Source organism: Neophocaena asiaeorientalis, unplaced genomic scaffold (assembly GCF_003031525.2).
Source record: "Neophocaena asiaeorientalis asiaeorientalis breed wild unplaced genomic scaffold, Neophocaena_asiaeorientalis_V1.1 scaffold143, whole genome shotgun sequence".
Taxonomy (NCBI): domain Eukaryota; kingdom Metazoa; phylum Chordata; class Mammalia; order Artiodactyla; family Phocoenidae; genus Neophocaena; species Neophocaena asiaeorientalis.
In genome coordinates, this window is record NW_020175536.1 from 2328601 (window position 1) to 2347625 (window position 19025).

Here is a 19025-nt window from a genome sequence, read left to right on the forward strand (position 1 = left end):
TGCAGCACTATTTACAATCACCAAGACATGGAAGCAACCTAAATGTCCATCAACAGATGAATGGATAAAGAAATGTGGTATACATATACAATGGAGTACTACTCAGCCATAAAAAAGAATGAAATGATGCCCTTTGCAGCAACATGGATGGACCTAGAAGTAAGTCATACTAAATGAAGTAAGTCACACAGAGAAAGACAAATATCATCTGATAACACTTACATGTAGAATCTAAAAAAAGTGATATGAATGAACTTATTTATAAAACAGAAACAGACTCACAGACATGGAAAACAAACTTATGGTTACCAAAGAGGAAAGGTGGAGGGGAAGGATAAATTAGGAGATTGGGAGTAGCGTATACACACTACTATATATAAAATAGATAAACAACAAGGACTTACTGTACAGCACAGGGAACTATTTCAATACCTTGTAATAACCTATATGGGAAAAGAATCTGGAAAAGAATAGATATATACACATATATATAATACATATACATATAACTGAATCACTTTGCTATACACTGAAACTAACACAACATTATAAATCAACTATACGCCAATAAAAATTAAGTAAATTTAAAAACAAACCTTTTCTTGGATATTCCTCTATATTCTATTACGTTAAAGTCTACCGGTCCATCTTTCACTTTGAAGGGACTTTTCTTTACCAGTGCAGGATTTCCTAACATCATACATTGGTCATTGGGAAAATAATGGTTCACCGAATTATGCAAAATCTTCCATACATGGAAATATTTCAAGTAAGCAATATCGACAAAATCACATTTGTTACGACAACACAGATCACAACCATCAAAAAGTCTTTTACGTATTAGGAAGTCGTCGAGCTCATGGTGGCAAATCCAAGTTTTCCAAGATTCTAAATTTCACTTGAAAGCTTGAGTCTTATCATTGGTAACAAATACTGTGCATTGATTTTCTTGACGTAACAGCCACCCTTTATTCACTTTTGAGAAAACAGCTATCAAATTTCTAACTCAGAATAAGCATAGTTTGTCGATTGTTCTTTCAACTAAAACTGAGAAAAGCTGCTATTAAGGTCACGATTCAAGTGCTTGTCACACAAGGGCTCCTCCTAAGTTTGCTGCAGCAGTACTTTATGTGTACTTCCCACTTCGTCACACAAGACACTAAACAGATGTACTTGAGGTCGGAGATTTAACAGAATTGATCATCTGTACGGCTTCAACAAGAACATTCTTAAGTGAAACGGGCTTTTTATATTGTGTGCTGGTGAGAAGCAGCCTGACTTCTAGTAAAGTCGGGGGCCACTGCCTTGAGTCATGTGGACCCGCTTGCAGTTTTATCCACTTTTGCTTTTGGACCATCAGTACAAACGTCAATACAGTGAAAAAGGCGCATGTCTTGGTATTACTAAGAAGATAACTTTTAGGTCTCAGAAACCCCCGGGGTTCCACAAGCCACACTTTGAGAAACACTGTTTTTTGTTCTATAGCCTTTTCCAGCAAAAAATGTGAAACTTAAGGAGAATTTTAAGATGAAAAATGTTGCAAACCAGTCATACTTGAAAATGATTTACCTCCCTGCCCAGGCAAAGGAAGATGCCCACAGCCCCGAAAAGCTGGCGAGACATACAGAGAAGACGTACAGAGGCCCTTTGATGCAAAGCGCTGCTTGAACTCTGCCAGAAGAAAGATCCTGTTGATTACAGAAAACGCATCTGAAGAGGAAGAGCAGCCCCTCTAGAAAACACCTGCATGGGAATGCATCTTCTTGCCCTTGAGGAATTCTTATAAAAGGGAATAAAAATCAACAATGACATCTGATGGGCAAAAAGCCTCCGCGAGATTGCTATTAGGAGGTGGGGAGAAAAGAAACTGTAATAACTTGCCTGGTAGGAAGTCAGGCAATCTTTGGACAAAGGGAAGGATGTTAAGACATGATGACTGAAGAGAAAAGAGAATGATGCTGTCAAGCCAAAAGACTTGAGTGTTAGAAAGATTTAAAGAATAAAAACGACAGAGGAGAAAATACCCACTGAATGGAAAGGAAGGATGTGCCATGCTTTTTGTTCTGTCTTGACAAATCTGTTTCTTAAACAATGTAAGAATCCAGGCTCTACCATTTATTAGCTATGTGAACTGGAGCAAATGAGTTAACTTCTTGGTACCCATTACCTTACCAAGAGATGGGGATAATAGGACCTACTACATAGGACTGTTAACAGAGCTTAACTGAGACAATGGCAAGGGCTATGAGCAGTGTTCCAGCACACAGTAAGTGCTCAATACATATTAGCTTCTTTTGATGAGAATGGGGAAACAGAACAAGAATCAAGGCCGTTGGATGGACCTAGAGATTATCATACTAAGTGAAGTAAATCAGAAAGAGAAAGACAAATACCATATGATATCACTTATGTGTGGAATTAAAATATGACACAAATGACCTTATTAACGAAACAGAAACAGACTCACGGACATAGAGAACAGACTTGTGGTTGCCAAGGGGGAGATGGGGGAAGGCTGGAGTGGGAGTTCGGGATTAGCAGATGCAAACTATTATACATAGAATGGACAAACAACAAGGTCCTACTGTATAGCACAGGGAACTATAGTCACTATCCTGTAATAAACCATAATGGAAAAGAATATAAAAAAAATTTTTTAATTAAAACATAAAATAAAAGCGAAACAACAAAAGAAAGAATCATCGCCGTAAACTTCACTTTCAAGAGAGGATCCAATCAGCGAGCTTTTAGGAACAGCAGCAAGATGCTCAAGCAAACCAGAGATGAAGGCTTTTAGAGTGGTTTAGGTCAGACTATTCAGCTGACTGACAAACAAGACTGAAAGTACATTTTCAATTTTCCAAGAATTTGGAATAAGGGACATCTTACAACACACAATTCCTCAGAAAACCAGCATAATGTTGTGGTCCTACTATCAAAAACCAAAATAAAAGGATACGTGGTGCCATCCAAAAGCTCTCCAAAACTCCTAACCTGTCTGGCCACCCTGGCACACAGGAGCCTAGGTGGACCTGGAGAAGGTGTCAGGAACCAGAATCTAACCTGTAACACCCTCAGCAGCTCCGGAGGCTCCACCTTCAGACAGAAGGACAATAGGGTAGTTATTTGGAGTCGCGGTGGGGTGGGGGGGAGGCAGATTTGTCCTTTGTACTGAGAATTACAAATGATTCAAAAAACCCTCCTCTCCTTGGCACCTGTGTTCCATGACTTTTCTTTCAATCCGCCGGTGGTATAACAGGATGGAGGTCAAGGCGTGAACTCCAAATCTCTTCTCTGCATCTCCTGCAGTGAGTCCATCCCTTTCACTGTCAATGGAGGAAAAAACTGACCCTTTGCTACCTATGATCCTGAAAACCTAGTCCTTCAGGATCGTAACACAGGTGGCAACTAAAAACCTATTTTCATCCCCAAGCAGTAAGTCTTATAACTGGCCAATAAAACGAAAAATCAAAGAATAAAAATGGCTGACCTCGCTTCAAGATGTATAATGTATCAGTTGACTACAAAGACCCACTAGAACATTTCCTCTAATGCCCAGTACAGCGAGTAACTGACTAATTCCTCCAAGTCAAGGGTTTCAAAACTGATTTACAATAATTTCTCTGAAAAAAAGGCCTGAATCAATATGACCAGAACATAATGTAACATTTCTGGAGATCTGAATCTCAGGTCTGAATCAACACAAAGGTCATCAATGTGAGCAGATTTCACTGCTACACTGATGTGGCTTAAGTTTAGTTTAGTGGAGATTTCTAGGTGATAACCAGAATTAAGAGCCTGAGGGTTGTTTTCTTCTTAACTTCTTAAATGGATGAGCAAACAACAGATCACAGATTCCTAAATCCTTTTTCTATATGATGAAATAAGGCAGATTTTGCAAACAATGATGTATAACTAGCACTAATTTTCCACTGGTCTTCCCAGATAGAACAACTCACTCAAATCAAAGAGAAAATTGAAAGGTGAATGTAGACATAACCCGTGCTGTCGCCATAGAACGTCTCATATGACTCCCTGACACATGCCCCACCTGGTGGTTTTCCAAGGGCTCCCCTCCCTCATCTGGGAGAACCTACTGAATCTGATCTGGTCCTTGTCGGTCACGATTCCAGCCACCTGAGCTTCCTGCCAGTCCTCCAGGGCTCCGTGTCCCTTTTCAACAAATGGCATTCTTCAGGTCTAAGACCTGCACTGTTCCTACCCACTTCCAGTTCTCAGACTGGCTGTCACTTTCTCCAGAGAGACCAAAAATGACAAACCAAGGATCATGACCTTTAAATTATGACTTAAAATATGATCATGATTTTTTAAAGGGGGAGGGCAGGAAAAAAGAAAGAGAAAAGAAATTTTTGAAAAGCAAAACTAAAAGACCAGGACAATACTGATTTAGCCACCCTATCAGACTCAGAAAGCAGCTGATTTATGTGAAGGTTCTGAGCTGTCTTTGGATCAATCCTCTAAGAGCAGTTCTTAGTGAAAAAGAGCTGAAGCAAAAGGCCATGGAGGTCTTTAAGGCTGCAAGTTAAGTCAAGGGCATTAGAAGGCTACATACAGCCAATGAAAAGAAGTCTGCCAATTCGAACACTGTTTTAAACAAGATGACTTTTTCGGAACTCCATCCAGAGCATATGCTATCACTGAACTGCTCTGCAGTGCTGATGACTCTGGTCTGTTCTGTGGGTGCTGACCAACTTCCACCTAGCAAGTGTCCAGGGCTCTCACAGTCCAAATCTTTAAGAAATGGGAAACGTCATCAGCATAGGGCTTTCCAGTGTATCACCCAGTACCTTTTGCACATAGAACATGTATGTGAATTTTTACACTAATTCTATCTCTATCTTGTTTGCTGGGATACTCACATCTGGAGCTCTGAGCCACCACGTAAGAATTCTGACTAGCCTGATGCTGTGAGGAAAGGCCACTTGAAGGGGCTCCAGTCTGCGGACCTAGCCTTCAAGTGCATCCCAGCCCTGACGCCAGACAGGTGAATGAAGGAGCCTCCAGATAACCCAATCCCAAACCATCCAGTCACCCCCCCAGCCTCCTCCCAGCACATTGGAGCAGAAACAAACCACCTCATCCCCGTCTGAAGTCCAGATCCACAGAATCTGGAAGCAGAATAAATGAGTGTTTGAAGCCAGTAGGATGAGGCAACTTGTTGCACAGCAATGGAACATGGGTGATAACTAACACATGACTCTTTTAATGTGTCAGATATTGTTCCTAGCACTTTACATATTTTAACTCACATAATACACATAAATTCTTACAATGATCTTTTGAGGTAGGTGTTACTATTATCCCTATTTAACATATGAGGAAACTACTTAACAGAGAGGTTAAGAAATTTGCCCAAGATGACAAAGCCAGTGAGTGGCACCGGTGGGAAGTGACTCCAGGTTTCCAGCTCTGGAGTCTTAACCATTCAGCTCCACAGATAAACACATCACAACTGGCCCGTTAGGCCCACCTCCCATCACCTCTACCGAGTGTCCTCCACTAAGTCACACTCACACATCTAGTAATTCCCTGGTTGCATCTGTGTCCTCCATATACCCTCCCAAGCTCCCTGGCAGGGAACTCTTCCATGCTTCTAGAAGTCACGATATCTGTCATTTCAACACGTTTCCTCTTACGCAGTCCACAGTGAAGACAGAATACTTGAAAGGCAGTTATTAATCGTTTCTTGGCCTTCGTTTCTCAGAGTGGAATAAACCAGTTCATTTGCCTTCTGTTTTCTAACATTACATTCCTTTTAGAATATAAATTCCATAGGTGCAAAGGACATACACCCCACACCGAGTTCAGTTCCACGCACGTGAGAGACCTCAAATGTCAAATGGAGGAACTATATCCTTTTACTGTATCCTCACCAAATTCTCCAACTCAGTATTGACTTGCACAGTCCAGAGTTAGTAAATCAACAGATTTTTATAGAGCAGTGAGAGCTTCTGTATCCAAAATTTTGCCTAATTTATATTCTGTCCCCAAATAAGAAGTGTCATGCTCCCCAAATGTTCAACATGTACCATCCTAAGAGAAGCTGAAACTAATTCAGAGTAGGTTCAATTAGAATATTTGTGATTTCTGCCTAACTACTAAATTTAATCCTAGAAAAGCTGTTCACTTTACGAGCAAACTTAATTACGCAGAGCCCATTTTATGGTCCTAAACTACAGTGTGATCTTGGACAGTTAACAAATGCCATTAAAATATAAATATTTGTATCTCTTTCCATTATTTTCCACTCCATATTCCTGGAATTTATTTTGGAGAAAGTTGAAGGTAAGTAACTTCAGAATTTGGGGAAATTTTAGCTCCAAACTCAGGACCAAGATAATCCCTATTTCAGAGTAGACCTTTTCAGATATACCCTTTGCTTTTTTTGGATGAGTATTTTACAGGAGCAAATCTAAAAGTTAGCTAAAGTGAATTTATTCACCACTTTTCATGCTGCCACGCATTTTGGACCTACCAGGCCAGTCACCAGCATGGGGAAGGGTGAGTGTGACAGGATTCTGTCCTTTTACAAACCTCCAGCTTCTAACTTCACACCCCCATTATCTTCAAGGTTTGCGTAAATTGTTTTGTGCTGGTTACAGAACTTTCCCAGGTGTCTTCATTGAAGCCTATTGGGATTTCAGAAGACATTTTCTTTTACTCTTCCAGATAAAGGAACACTAGTCCATGTCTCCTTTCAGAAACTAGGGTGGGGTTACGTGTGTTCTGCAGTGAGTTTACTACTATGCACTAAGGAATGTCCACTGCCTCCACGGGTTTCCATAAATCTGAAAAAGCACATTCCCTAGTCTCTGTTTCTGTCCTTCCTCCTCCTTGCCCCAGTCCTCAGAAAAGATTCCAGACACTCCCTCTTGTCTGCCCTCACATCCTTTTTTTTGACAATTAATGGCTCATCCTTTAATGTATGAGGAGATTTTATAGATGGATAAGCAAAAGTTTAACATAAATAGAAAGTTTTCAGGAAAACAGATACAGGTAGTTTATAAACATGTAAAACGATGCTAAATATCACTCATAATAAACAAAAATTTAAAATATAACAGTCTTTTGTCTATCAGATGGTAAAATTTTAACAAAATTGAATTGGGGAGAATTTATGGAAAAAAAATAGAATCTCTGGATGGCAACTTGGCAATATCTATTAAAATTCAAAATGTACTTATACTATGGTTATCATTCTAGGAATTTACAGTAGATATATATTAGTACATTTGCAAAGAAGTATGTAAAAGACAAAGTACTGCTTGTAATATCCAATACTGAAAACAAACCTAACATCCCTAAAATGAGGATTGATTAGAAATTACAGAGTTTATATGAGTGAACAAATTACCCTCACATCTTTCAACCTTCTCCCACATCACCAGGATGAGCAACTTAGTTGCAGTGATTTTAGGGACCCGTCCCTCAGGAAACAAGGCCTTACTAGAGAATTTTACATTCTCTCCTTTCCCCAGACTTGCCAGATAGCAAGACTCACTCACTAGAAACTTGGTGGTCAGAGCCCTTCAGAGCACAGCTCGTGGAAGGAAGGGAAAGGCCTGCCTCACGCCTGCTCTCAGGGTTTCCGTTCCTGGGCCACACATCCGAAGCAGGCCTTACAGCTGAGAAGCAGCAGCTGGAAGGGAGACGCCTCCTTCCTCCGGGGCACAGGGCCACAGGGTGTGTGTGCGCCCCACCTCACACTGAGGAGGCAGAGTGAGCCTGAAAGACATGACATCTGTCATCCTTTTCCTGACCTGCCTGTCCTGAGAGGGGTGGAGGGAGGGAGGGAGGGAGGGAGGACAGAGTTCATCAGAAGAGGTGTGAGACAGCAAAGTGGGGACACCTGTCACATGGCTCCCACAGAGTCCAGGTAATGAGGAGTCCGGCTGGTTGGGCTGCGGAGACACGTGAAGGGCGGGGACGTATGCAAGAACCATCCTGGGGTCAACTGCGAGGACCTGGTGACTGACTGGATGCCGGGGAGTAAGGAAAGGAACTTGACAGTTTACAGAACACCTTCAAAGGAGGCAAGAGTGAGGATGACGCAGCGCGGAATGGCATCCGAGCAAGTCCAAACTGGCACCACAAACCAGACGAGTGAGCCCCCAGCCTCCCACGGACAAAGGCTGGTTCAACAGGGCAGCCGACCCAAGGCGGAGGAGTCCAGGCCGCCTCTGGACCCTCCCCAGGAGAAGGGGGTCTCAGGGCTAAATCCAGCCTAACATTTCCATTTGTTTCTCTCAAGGACCAGATTCCTGGAAGAATCCCATGAACTGAACCAAAGCCTCGAATATCCCCTAGAAAGAGTAGACCACCCACCCTCTTGATAACAGCCTGCTAACTTGATAAACTCCATGCCCAGATGCCTTGCTGACCCACCTTGCAAAGGAAATGAGCCTCCGAATTGCCAAGTGGCAAAGTGAGGTTCAAGCTGACAGGGCAGTATCCCGGTGGTATTTTCTCCCCATCAGTCACACCAGACTTCCAAGGGAGAGTGGTACATTTCACTCAAAAACGTGCCCCGGGGACTTCCCTGGTGGCGCAGTGGTTGAGAGTCCGCCTGCCGATGCAGGGGACATGGGTTCGTGCCCCGGTCCCACAATATGAAGCCCAATGATGCTGCCTTCAGAGAAACAGGGCTAGCATCCCTCTAGAATAGCACTGGCCATTGGAACTTGCTGTAATGATGGACATGGCTCTTAGGCACTTGAATCGTGGCCAGTTATGACTGAGAACCTGAATGTTTAGTTTCATTTAATTTTCATTAATTTAGATGGCCACATGTGGCTAGCGGTTAACATAGAAGGTGTAGATCTAGAACTTAAAAAAAAAGAAAGAAAAATCTGGGGGCCAGATTAAGCTGCGAGGAAAAAATCATGGAATTTTAATTCTCCACTGAGAGGAAGCAGACTCTTAACATTGCAGCATCTGCTCAAGCTTTTTTCCAGCCCTGAGCTCTTCTCTGGTCATTACAACTACACATCAATGAGCCTCCAAAACATTGCAGCTTGGGAAGCCCTCAGAGACCCTAGCCCAAACGCCGGTCCACTGCAGGTAACTTCTCCACAGTGTCCCTGAACATTTCTAAGCAATCTTTACCGAGTCTCCCCATCAGCAGTGGAACTCAGCATCAAGAGAGGCAGTCTACCTCCAAATCCAAGGACACTCTTCCAAAGGGAAATCAAGGACGCTCAAAATAATAAAAAAAACAAATTTTGCACCATGCTTTACCTCTTATACGGCCCTTTAACAGGCATTATCTCAGGTAAGCCTCACCATAACCTTAGGATATAAGCATTAGTAAACACATTTATTTTACAGAAGTTAAGTGAATTAGCCAAGGCGATATGGCTGGTATATGGTCACCATGTACCATAACCTGGCATGTCTTCCAAGCCTGAGAGATCAAAAGACAACTGAGAGAAGGAAAAGTCGGGGTGGGGAAGAGGGAAGGCATGGAAGAGGGATTAGAGGAAAGGATACAGTCATGTACTGTTCAACTAGGAACCTCAGAAATCAAATTAGAGGAAAGGATACAGGTTCCTGTTCAACTAAGAACCTCAGAAATCAAATCTATTTCGATCTCAACCATTAAACATGAACAGAATCAGTTCCAAAGAGCAAGGTACCTCAGTCTAGGTCTAATTTATAGGGGCCAATGCTCTAAAATGGTGCTTCTCCAAGTGTGGTCCCCGAACCAGCAGTGACAACATCACCTGGAAACTTGTTAGAAATGCAAATTCTCAGGCCCCATCCAAGACCTGCTGAAACAGAAGGTCTGGGGCTGGAGCCTGGCAGTCTGGTTTTAAAGAAGCCTTCTTGAAGATTCTGATGTCCACCCACGTTTAAGAACCACTGCTCTACAACTGTACATCTAAGGCGCAGTCCGTTTCCTCTGGGAAATAAACAACTTGGTCATCAAAGGAAAGGAAAGGGAGCTGCCAGTAGTGAAGTTTGGGACACAGTGACATCAGCCCTGGCTTACTGTACCTCGGGTAATAAGGACCCCAAACTCTGAACTAGCTCAGGACAGCACACACCTCCTACCACCTCCTGTGGTCAGGGCGGAGAGAAAATTGTTCTTTACTCAGAAACTCTTGGTGTAGAGGTAGGGAAAAGGTATATTCTATAAGGAGCACTAGATCGTGAATAGAGTATCCTAGCTTCTAACCTCAATCAATAAATAATATTTGTAAACAACAAGGTCCTACTGTATAGCACAGGGAACTATATTCAATATCCTGTAATAAACTATAGTGGAAAAGAATATGAAAAAGAATATATATATGTATAACTGAATCACTTTGCTGTACAGCAGAAATTAACATTACATTGTAAATTAACTATAAGGACATAAAATAAAATTTTAAATAAATAAACAGTATTTGGTATACAGCTCAGTTTTCCCAAGTGTGAAAAGGCAAGCTTCTATGAGTAAGAACTGGGATTCCAGTTTCTCAAAGAAAAAGATACATGAGAAAACACATAACATTATAAAACCATTTGTCTTTCTGCTATGTTACTACTAAATGATAGTAATAGGCATTTACTGAATGCTTTGAATGTGCCAGCACTGAGCTAAGTGCTGTATATGCATCGATTCATTTCACCTGCATGCAACTCCACCAGGTAAGAACCATTACTGTCTCTACTGTCTCCATGAAGTTGCACGGGTCACACTCCCTGAGATCACACAGAAAGGAGGTGGCAGGGCCAGGAAGCAAACTAGGGCCAGGAAGCAAACTAAGTCCATCTGACCCTAAACAATCCAAAATACCACTGCCTTCTTCATTTTGACACATATTCTAACTTTAAATCAATTCAACCTTACTCACACTCAGTTTTAAGTACTGCATTTTCTTTTTTTTTTTTTTTTTAACCTATTATGCCATGTGCTGTTCAAAGAAGTCCTCAACCACTCAGTTTACCCAAAGTCCTTCAGCCTGTGCTCAAGAACCAGGGTAACCCACACTGAAGAATTCATGTCAGTAAGATATCCAAAAACTAGATCAAAGGCAAGAACCCATTTTCTTCCCACCGTGCTTGGGCAACATGCCCAGGGAAGCCCTCCCTGACCACCTGATCAAAGTGAGACCTCCCTGCTGCTTCTCTTCTCTGTGCCCCCAAATACATCACGCTCTTCTCTTCTATCATAATATTAACACCTGGGAATGTCCACATACCACCTCACCAATAGCGAGCTCTGGAGAGTGGGAACTATGCCTGATTCACCCGTGTGCTTCCAGAGCACTAAATGCATAATCAACACCTAAGAGATGGTTTAGAAGATGGATAGCAAGACATACACATTCTTAAGAGGGTAAAAGTGAACTACAATTTGAATATAAAATGTAAAACTGTGACATTTTTTTTAAAAATAGAAAATCTTTGGAATATTAACCTAGGCAAAGTGTTCTTAGAAGTGACACCAAAACCACAATCCAGAAAAGGAAAAACTCAGTAAATTGGAGATTAGCAAAATTAAACATTTTTTTCCTGCAACTGAAAAGACAGACTACATACTGAAAAAAAAATATACGCAAGCCACATATCTGACAAAGGACTCATATCTGGAATACATAAGGAATTCTCAAAGCTCAATGGCAAATAATAATAATAATCCAGTTAGAACATGACAAGACAGGAGCAGACATTTCACCACAGAGGACATACAGGTGGCAAACAAGCACGTGAAAAGATGTCCAACGTCATTAGCCATTAGGGAATGCAAATTAAAACCATGATGAGATTTAAAAATTTACTGGGACAGCTAAAATAATAAACAAAAGCTGGTGAGGATGCAGAGAAACTGCATCTCTCAAACATTACTGGTGGGAATGTAAAATGGTAGACACTCTGGAAAAGTTTGACAATTTCTTAAAAAACTAAACATACACCTACCATACAAAACCCAGCAATCCCAATCCTAGGCTTTCGTTCCAAAGAAACAAAAACTCTGTCCTCATCAAAACCTGTACATGAACGTTCATAGCATCTTTAACTGTAAGAGCCAAAAACTGAAAACAACCAGGTGTCTTTCGGTGGGCAAATGCTTAAGCAAACTGTGGTCTATCCACACCAGGGAATACTACTCAGTAATAAAAAGGAACAAACTAGTGATAAAGCAATAGTCTGGGTGGATCTCAAGGGTATTATGCTGAGTGAAAAAGCTCATCTCATAAAGATCACATACTGCATAATTTTATGTATGTAATATTCTCAAAATTATACAGGAGAACAGAGTGGTTACTACAGTTTAGAGATGGAATAGGGGGGAAGGGGAGGGTGCCCATAAAGGGGTGGCACAAAGCAGAGCTTTGAGGTGATAGAATAACTCTGCATCTTGATTGTGGTGCTGGCTACAGGAAGCTGCACATGTGAAAAAAATTTTGCACAGGAGGATAACACACACAAACCCGAGTGTTTGCATGTAAAACTGGTGAAATCTGAATATGGTCTGGGTCGTACCAGGGTCCATTTCCTGGTTCTACTGTTGTACTCTGGTTATGTGAGATGTTACCAATGGGGGAAACTGGGTGAAGAGTACAAGGGACCTCTCTACTATTTTTGCAACTTCGCGTAAAGTTATAATCATTTCAAAACTAAAAGTTAAACAAACAAACAAGTGAGCTACAGGCATTTTACTTAAAAACAAAACAAACAAGAAAAGAGGGGTACATAGCTGCAGTACTGGCCAGTGAAGTCCCAAATACAGATTTAAATACACACAGTAGGATCATGCGACTTTATTATTCTTTTTAAGTTAAACCCAATTCTCCAGAGGCTTAACAGGGATACATTTCCTAACACGTTAGGGCTACTCCCCCAGCCCCCCCAATAAAGGGAGAAAAAATGCCTGATGAGTGAGACACTTTGGGAGTCCAGGAGTCTGGTCCTAAGAGCCTGGAATGAATATACCCTAAGATTTCACAAGGATGGAGGCCAAGGGCCTCACAAGTTAGAGAAGAACTCAGAGTGGTGCCAACACACAAGCCCAGGCGTGCCTCCGTTCCAGAAAATGTAGTGTACGGATCTACCCACAATGGCCAAGATTTAAATGTTGCCTTCCCTCCAAGACAAAACAAACCAACAAAATAAAACAATTTTTTTAAATCATTAAGCAAACAAATAAAAACCTCAACAACCTCAGACTATTTCCAACAAACCTTATAATTATGTCCTCTTACTTGACCTCCAAGTTACCCCTTGCTTTTCAAGTATTCTATTGCCTAGTGAATTCTGGGACATAAGAACCTACCAAAACTAATGAAAGAATAGGAGGAGAAAAATTATTCAAAACACTAGAGAATTTCCTGATCTAAGCTTCCATATGCATTTAAAATGCAGATAGCTACTTGCAAGGAGTGAGGATGTTACTTTGGGAGAATTTTGCTTATCAGGACTACTAATGGGTCTTACAAAGTCACTTCCTTTTTAATGTATTGGCCTGGAAAATCAGATTTTTACGATTTTCACTAGCAATTCCCTTGTTTTCTAAGTTGTTCATTATTTTTTTTTCTTTAAAAAGCTTTACGTTATACAGTGCTTTATCATTTTCAAAGCATTTTCACAAATTGCTATGAAGCACTGGTACCGAGGGGCTGTACTTTTCAACAGAACTCTCAAAAGCCAGACTGCCATCTAATTTCAGTTAGGTCGGCCATCTTTCCCCCAGGCCCTGGGTCTACAATTCTCCACAGGGGTTGACTTAAAAAAAAAAAAAAAAAAAAAAAAGCAGAGCTCTATCCACAGAAGCCTCCAGACGAACTGGCCAAGGGCAGACACTCTCAAGTCTAATCAGCAGAGTGCCTTCCCAGAAAATCACTCACATTTCTGCACTCCTGCGCTTTTCTTAACAGCACTTTAAAATCTCATTTAAACCGAAAGTCCTCCATTAGCTTGTATGAACAGATGTATTTTTAAGTGTTTTGATCTCCACATGCCCTTCAGTACATTAGTATTCTTCACCCCCCACCATCACACAGAACCAAAAGACCAAGACTCGTGTGCATTTTAAAAAGAAGGGAGGGCTTCCCTGGTGGCGCAGTGGTTGAGAGTCCGCCTGCTGATGCAGGGGACACAGGTTCGGGCCCCGGTCCGGGAAGATACCACATGCCGCGGAGCGGCTGGGCCCGTGAGCCATGGCCGCTGAGCCTGCGCGTCCGGAGCCTGTGCTCCGCAATGGGAGAGGCCACAACAGTGAGAGGCCCGCGTACCGCAAAAAAAAAAAAAAAAAAAAAAAAAAAAGAAGGGAGAGGGGACTTCCCTGGTGGTCCAGTGGTTGACTCTGTGCTCCCAACGCAGGGATCCTGCAACAAAGACCCGGTGCAGCCAAATAAATAAACATTTTTATAAAAACTAAAAATACTAATAAAAAGAAGGGAGTGGGAGTGGAGTTAAGAGCACCTTCTCTCCTCCTATCCACTTGCAGAGTTCACAAGGGTTTCCTCATTTATCTTGAAAAATGTATCTCACAAAAGCAAAGTATACCCATCCAGAAACTAAACATCCCCCATGCCCCACCAGGGAGAGTAGAGACAGGCAGCTCTAAAGCCTTCTACTCTATGCCCTACTCCTTTTAATTCTGGTCAAATCAGTGGTTTCCAACCCTTTGCTCCTCTGTAGAACAGTTCCAAGTGTATTAAGGATTGTGCCCACATTGCTTCCATAAAAAGCATTATAGTAGATGTACTATGATGATCAGAGCAGCGTCCTGGGAGATAAATGTCACACTGGTCTAGGTGCTTCAAGAACTTGCAGGCTAGAGAGACACCAATGCTTCACTTGGGTCGGACGTCCACGGAGAGCTGCCGGGTCCAGGAGTGGTGGACAGCCGGAGTGGTGGACAGCCCGGAGTGGTGGGCGGCCAGGGGAAATCTTAGTTTGGCAGCGACACACTGGCCAGTTTTGGAAGCAGAGAGAGAGAAATGACTATTTAACGTTTCAAGCCCAGACTTTTCACTTCCTGGAAAGGAAGGAAATTTTTTGGAATAGTAGCTGTTAATAATCCCTCTATTCTGGTTGTATTTGCTTATAGCAAGTAACGTTATTGTTTGGGGTAGTCCAAAGCATCTTCCGGCATCATAAATGGCTCTAGTGACCCACTATCTCCAACACCACTAAGGACTTTATAAGCAGTACAAAAACTCGATTCTCCTAACATGCCTCGGAAGAAGAAAACGGGCAACCATGTCCGCACTGTATCAGGACAGGGCAAAGGAACTGAGGGGGATCGAGGGCAGAAAATGTTCGGTCCCAACCTCAAAGGCTCCGAGGCCCATCGTCAGGGCCACGTCTACTGAAGCCTCAGTTCAGGTGATCCACACACTAGCCGGGCATTTTCCAAAGCATGTGCCACTCGGGGACAGGAAACCGACGCCAAAGCCAAAGAAGCAGACACCCTTCGAACAAAAATGGAAAGGGAAAGTCTTTACAGCCACCAATCAAGATACTAGAGAGTAGGGCGTGGCAAGGCGCGGGAGCTGCGGGCAGGCAGACGGATTCTCAGCCTGGGCTCCTAAGAGGGAAACTTGGAAAGGTCGCCGCGGCGGAGGCCCTAGAGGTGGGTGCGAGCCAGCGCTCGTCGGTTTCGCCGCCCGGTCCTCCAGCCCGGCTGCCCACGGGTCACGTCCGGCCCCTGCCACAGCGCGGGCCCCGCTCTGCCCAGCTGTCATCGACCGAAGTGCCACGAAGGTCCCATTCCAAGAAGAGCCATCTCCACTTGGAAAGTTTAATGTTTTTCCCCCTGAAACCAGATTCTTTTGAAGCAACACGAACAGCAAGGGAGAGCTGGATCTAACTCCCCAGTTTCTGTCAAAGAAACTTGTCCCGGGAGAACAAAGAAGCAGCAGTCAGAGAACACGAAGCGAGGACTGGGGTCCGCGGCGCGATCGCTCCTCCGCCCCCACCCGCCAGAGACTAGACTTTGGGGCTACAGGAGGGGTCCGGCGCGTCGGGCGGGCCACCGTGCGCGCCTTTGTCTCGCGCGCAGGGAAGCGGCCACCAGCCACCCCTTCCGCCGCCTACCTCGGCCGCCGGAGAGCCGCGCGCCGGCGCGTCGCGGAGAGGGCGGCCATATGGCAGCGCCCCTCCGGAAAGGCCAGCCCCAAGGCGAGGGCGCGCCTGCAGCCCCGGCCACGGGCCACGACGGCCAAACACGACTCCCAGTCTTCGAGGGGGCGCGGGGAGGCGCGGCGCTGCGACCCGGCCGGCCGCCTCCGGGGCCTGCAGAGTGGCGCGGGAACAGAGTTCTGATCTTTCTTTTTCTTTTTTTAAAGCAATATGGATAAGGGATATCAAGATTCCGGTGGCAAGCACTCCCGGCCCCCGGCACCGAAAAGGCTGCCCAAGTCGTTCCGGAGCCGGGCCGATCTCCGCCCCGAACTCCCGGAGAGGAGCCCCCGGCCCGGAGCGGCAGGGGGCGGGGAGTACCGATGGGCCGGGTCCTCTGCGCGGGAGAGTCGGAGGCGCCCGCCCTGCGCCCGGAGCGGGGACTGGTTACCTTTCACTGCAGACTCACAAGTTCCCCGCCGCAACTTTGCCCTCCACATGAGGCGATCATGGCTAGTTCAGTGCCGCGGCTGGGGAAGGCGGCCGCCAGGCAGCGCGCCGGGCATGGCGTGTGGCAGCCTGGGGAAGCGGAGCCCGACAGGCAGCCCCATTCACATGGAAGAGGAGACACGCCAAGGCTTCCCCTCCAGCCCCAAACCGGACCACCGCCGCTGGGTCCTAGAGCGTCCCTTGCGCTCCCGCCGCCGCCCGCGCTCCCCGCGCGGGGAGGGTAGTCCGGGATCGTCACTGTAACCCTACACTTCACCCCCGCCCAGCGCCCGGCCGCTGGGCCCTAGAGCCCGTCTCCAGGCTTCCGCCGCCCCTCCCGGGGCCCGGGAGATCGCCAGCTGAAATTGCCCCGAGCTCTAGCTGACGTGTCTCCCCGAGAGTTAGGAGGGCGACGGTCTCCCTTGTTTTGGTCCCTGTCGAGGTTTAATTCATGTCAGACTCCACTTCTCCTTCCTTTGACTTGCTCTTCCTTCCCACCAGGCCAACTCCGGCCGAAATCGGTTTCCCGACCTGCCCTCAAAGTCCAGATCAGTTCTGTGTAGGATTTTTTTCTTCTTACGTGGAATTTCCAGATTAAAAGTGGCCAGACTTTTCTCTTTGCATTCCCCTAGCCCCAGTGCTTCTATCATGTGCTGGGATTGGGCGACAAGCTGCTGCTCTGGGCTCCGTTGACTAGCAGAAGGGCCAAAACAGATTCTACAACCTCAGATATTACAACCAGTGGTCACAAACCTCTAGGCTGTTACCTGCCCGAGCGGAGGCGATTAAAGTAAGTCTGGGAGAATGTTGCTGATTCTGTCCCACCTCTTAAACCAGGCTACACTGAGTAACACTCCTCACCCACTCCAGTATACTCAATTGCAGACCTCCGGAGCCTTGATCTGGGGACCCCAAACCTACCCACACCATGTAACATCTCTCCCTAGCTTCCAGGAGCTGTCTCTGCTGCTTACAGGAGCAGAGGCCAGGTAATAGTACTGCTGAGGAAGATGTTAATAGGAGAGCCAGGGCATACCACACCTCTTACCTTGTGCTCCTCTCCTCTCTGCCTTCTGTCTAGACCAGAATTCTTTCAGGAATTCCCGCCTGGATTGTGGCAATTAGCTAACTAGTCGGCCAGCAGTTTTACCCCTCCACTCAATCCTGGTGGGTTGTGTGCCCCTCTGATTCCAGTCTTTTCTTGTGATACATCCCTGATGGTTCAGTAACCTCTGCTCTCAAGATAAAACCCAAATGCAATAATTTAACAATTATTTACCAAAAACCTAGCACATTTAAAGTCCAATACCCTAGTACTCGATAACACATAAAAGAAACGAAACAGCAGTTAACCAGCCCTTCAAGGATTTATTTATTTAAGATAACAAAATATGCAACCACAGAGCAGGAAAGCACTGGAGATGCTTGGAAAAAGTGGAGAGCAGTGGTCCCCTAACCTTTTGGCACCAGGGACTGGTTTCCTGGAAGACAATTTTTCCAAGGACTGGGCTGGGCGATAGTTCAGGCGGTAATGCGAGCAATGGGGAACGATGGGAAGCGGCAGATGAAACTTCGCTTGCTCGCCGCCACTCACCTCCTGCTGTGCGGCCCCATTCCTAACAGGTCAGCGGGCCCCTGGTGGAGAGGACTGAGTGCATGCGGGAGAAAGGAGAGCCTTGAAGAGTGGTGGAGCTCAGAGCCACTGGCATTGTATGAATTTAGCATAGGCTGGGGGAGAGGTGATGGATAGAAAAAGGAGGGAAAGTAGGAAGGAAACTAACATTTATTAATTGCCCCCTATTAGATACCATACTATATCCTGAGAGGCAGCAGAATTTAACAGTTACAAGCATCCACTGGAACAAAACAGAAATGAGTGGTTGAGTCCTGTGGGCACTTAGGCAAGTCATCTACCTTCTCTAAACCTCAGTTTCTTCATTTGCAAGATGGGGGAAATTGCACCAACCCTCACAGGGTGGTTGTACGGACTGAATAAAGCAACGAATATAAAATACTTAGCACGATGCATATAAGTGCTCAGCACATTCGCTATTATTTCAAGCAACCCTCCATTAGCCCCGGACATAGGGAGCCCATCTGGGACATAGCTACAGGAAGCAATGACAACTGAGGTTGGGAGACAGAAAGGAAGAAAGAGATACCATGTAGATACCAAATCTTTGAGGATGCCCAATACAGGGAAGATACAAAATCTCTGAAGCAAGATTTTACTCTTTTCATTGACTAGACAGCTATCCTGGGAGAAAGAACAAAGTAATCAAGTTAACTCAGATTTTGTGCCTGGGTCATAGGAAGAATGGATCATTCTTGGAACATTTATAAACCAGTTGGTCCAACGGATGAACCAATGATGGAAGAAGCAGAGTTGAGAGGGGGAACTGGTTTGAGAGAGATGTTGACAGGCTTCCTGTTCTCTGGGCAAGAGAAAAAAGGGACAA

The 19025-nt window shown here is 44.7% G+C and overlaps 1 protein-coding gene across 2 annotated transcripts in view; it reads right to left on the minus strand.

Moving 5' to 3' along the window:
* Window positions 1–19025, minus strand: part of AMOTL1 (angiomotin like 1) — a 132437-nt gene that overhangs the window by 91233 nt on the left and 22179 nt on the right. The window contains exon 1 of one of the 2 annotated variants that reach the window (XM_024731312.1): window positions 16529–16710. The exons of the other annotated variant lie outside the window; for it this stretch is intronic. Coding sequence (XP_024587080.1) covers window positions 16529–16577 — 49 coding nt within the window. The 5' untranslated portion in view covers window positions 16578–16710. Of the gene's footprint in view, window positions 1–16528; window positions 16711–19025 lie in introns of those variants that run through there. 2 annotated transcript variants of the gene reach the window in all.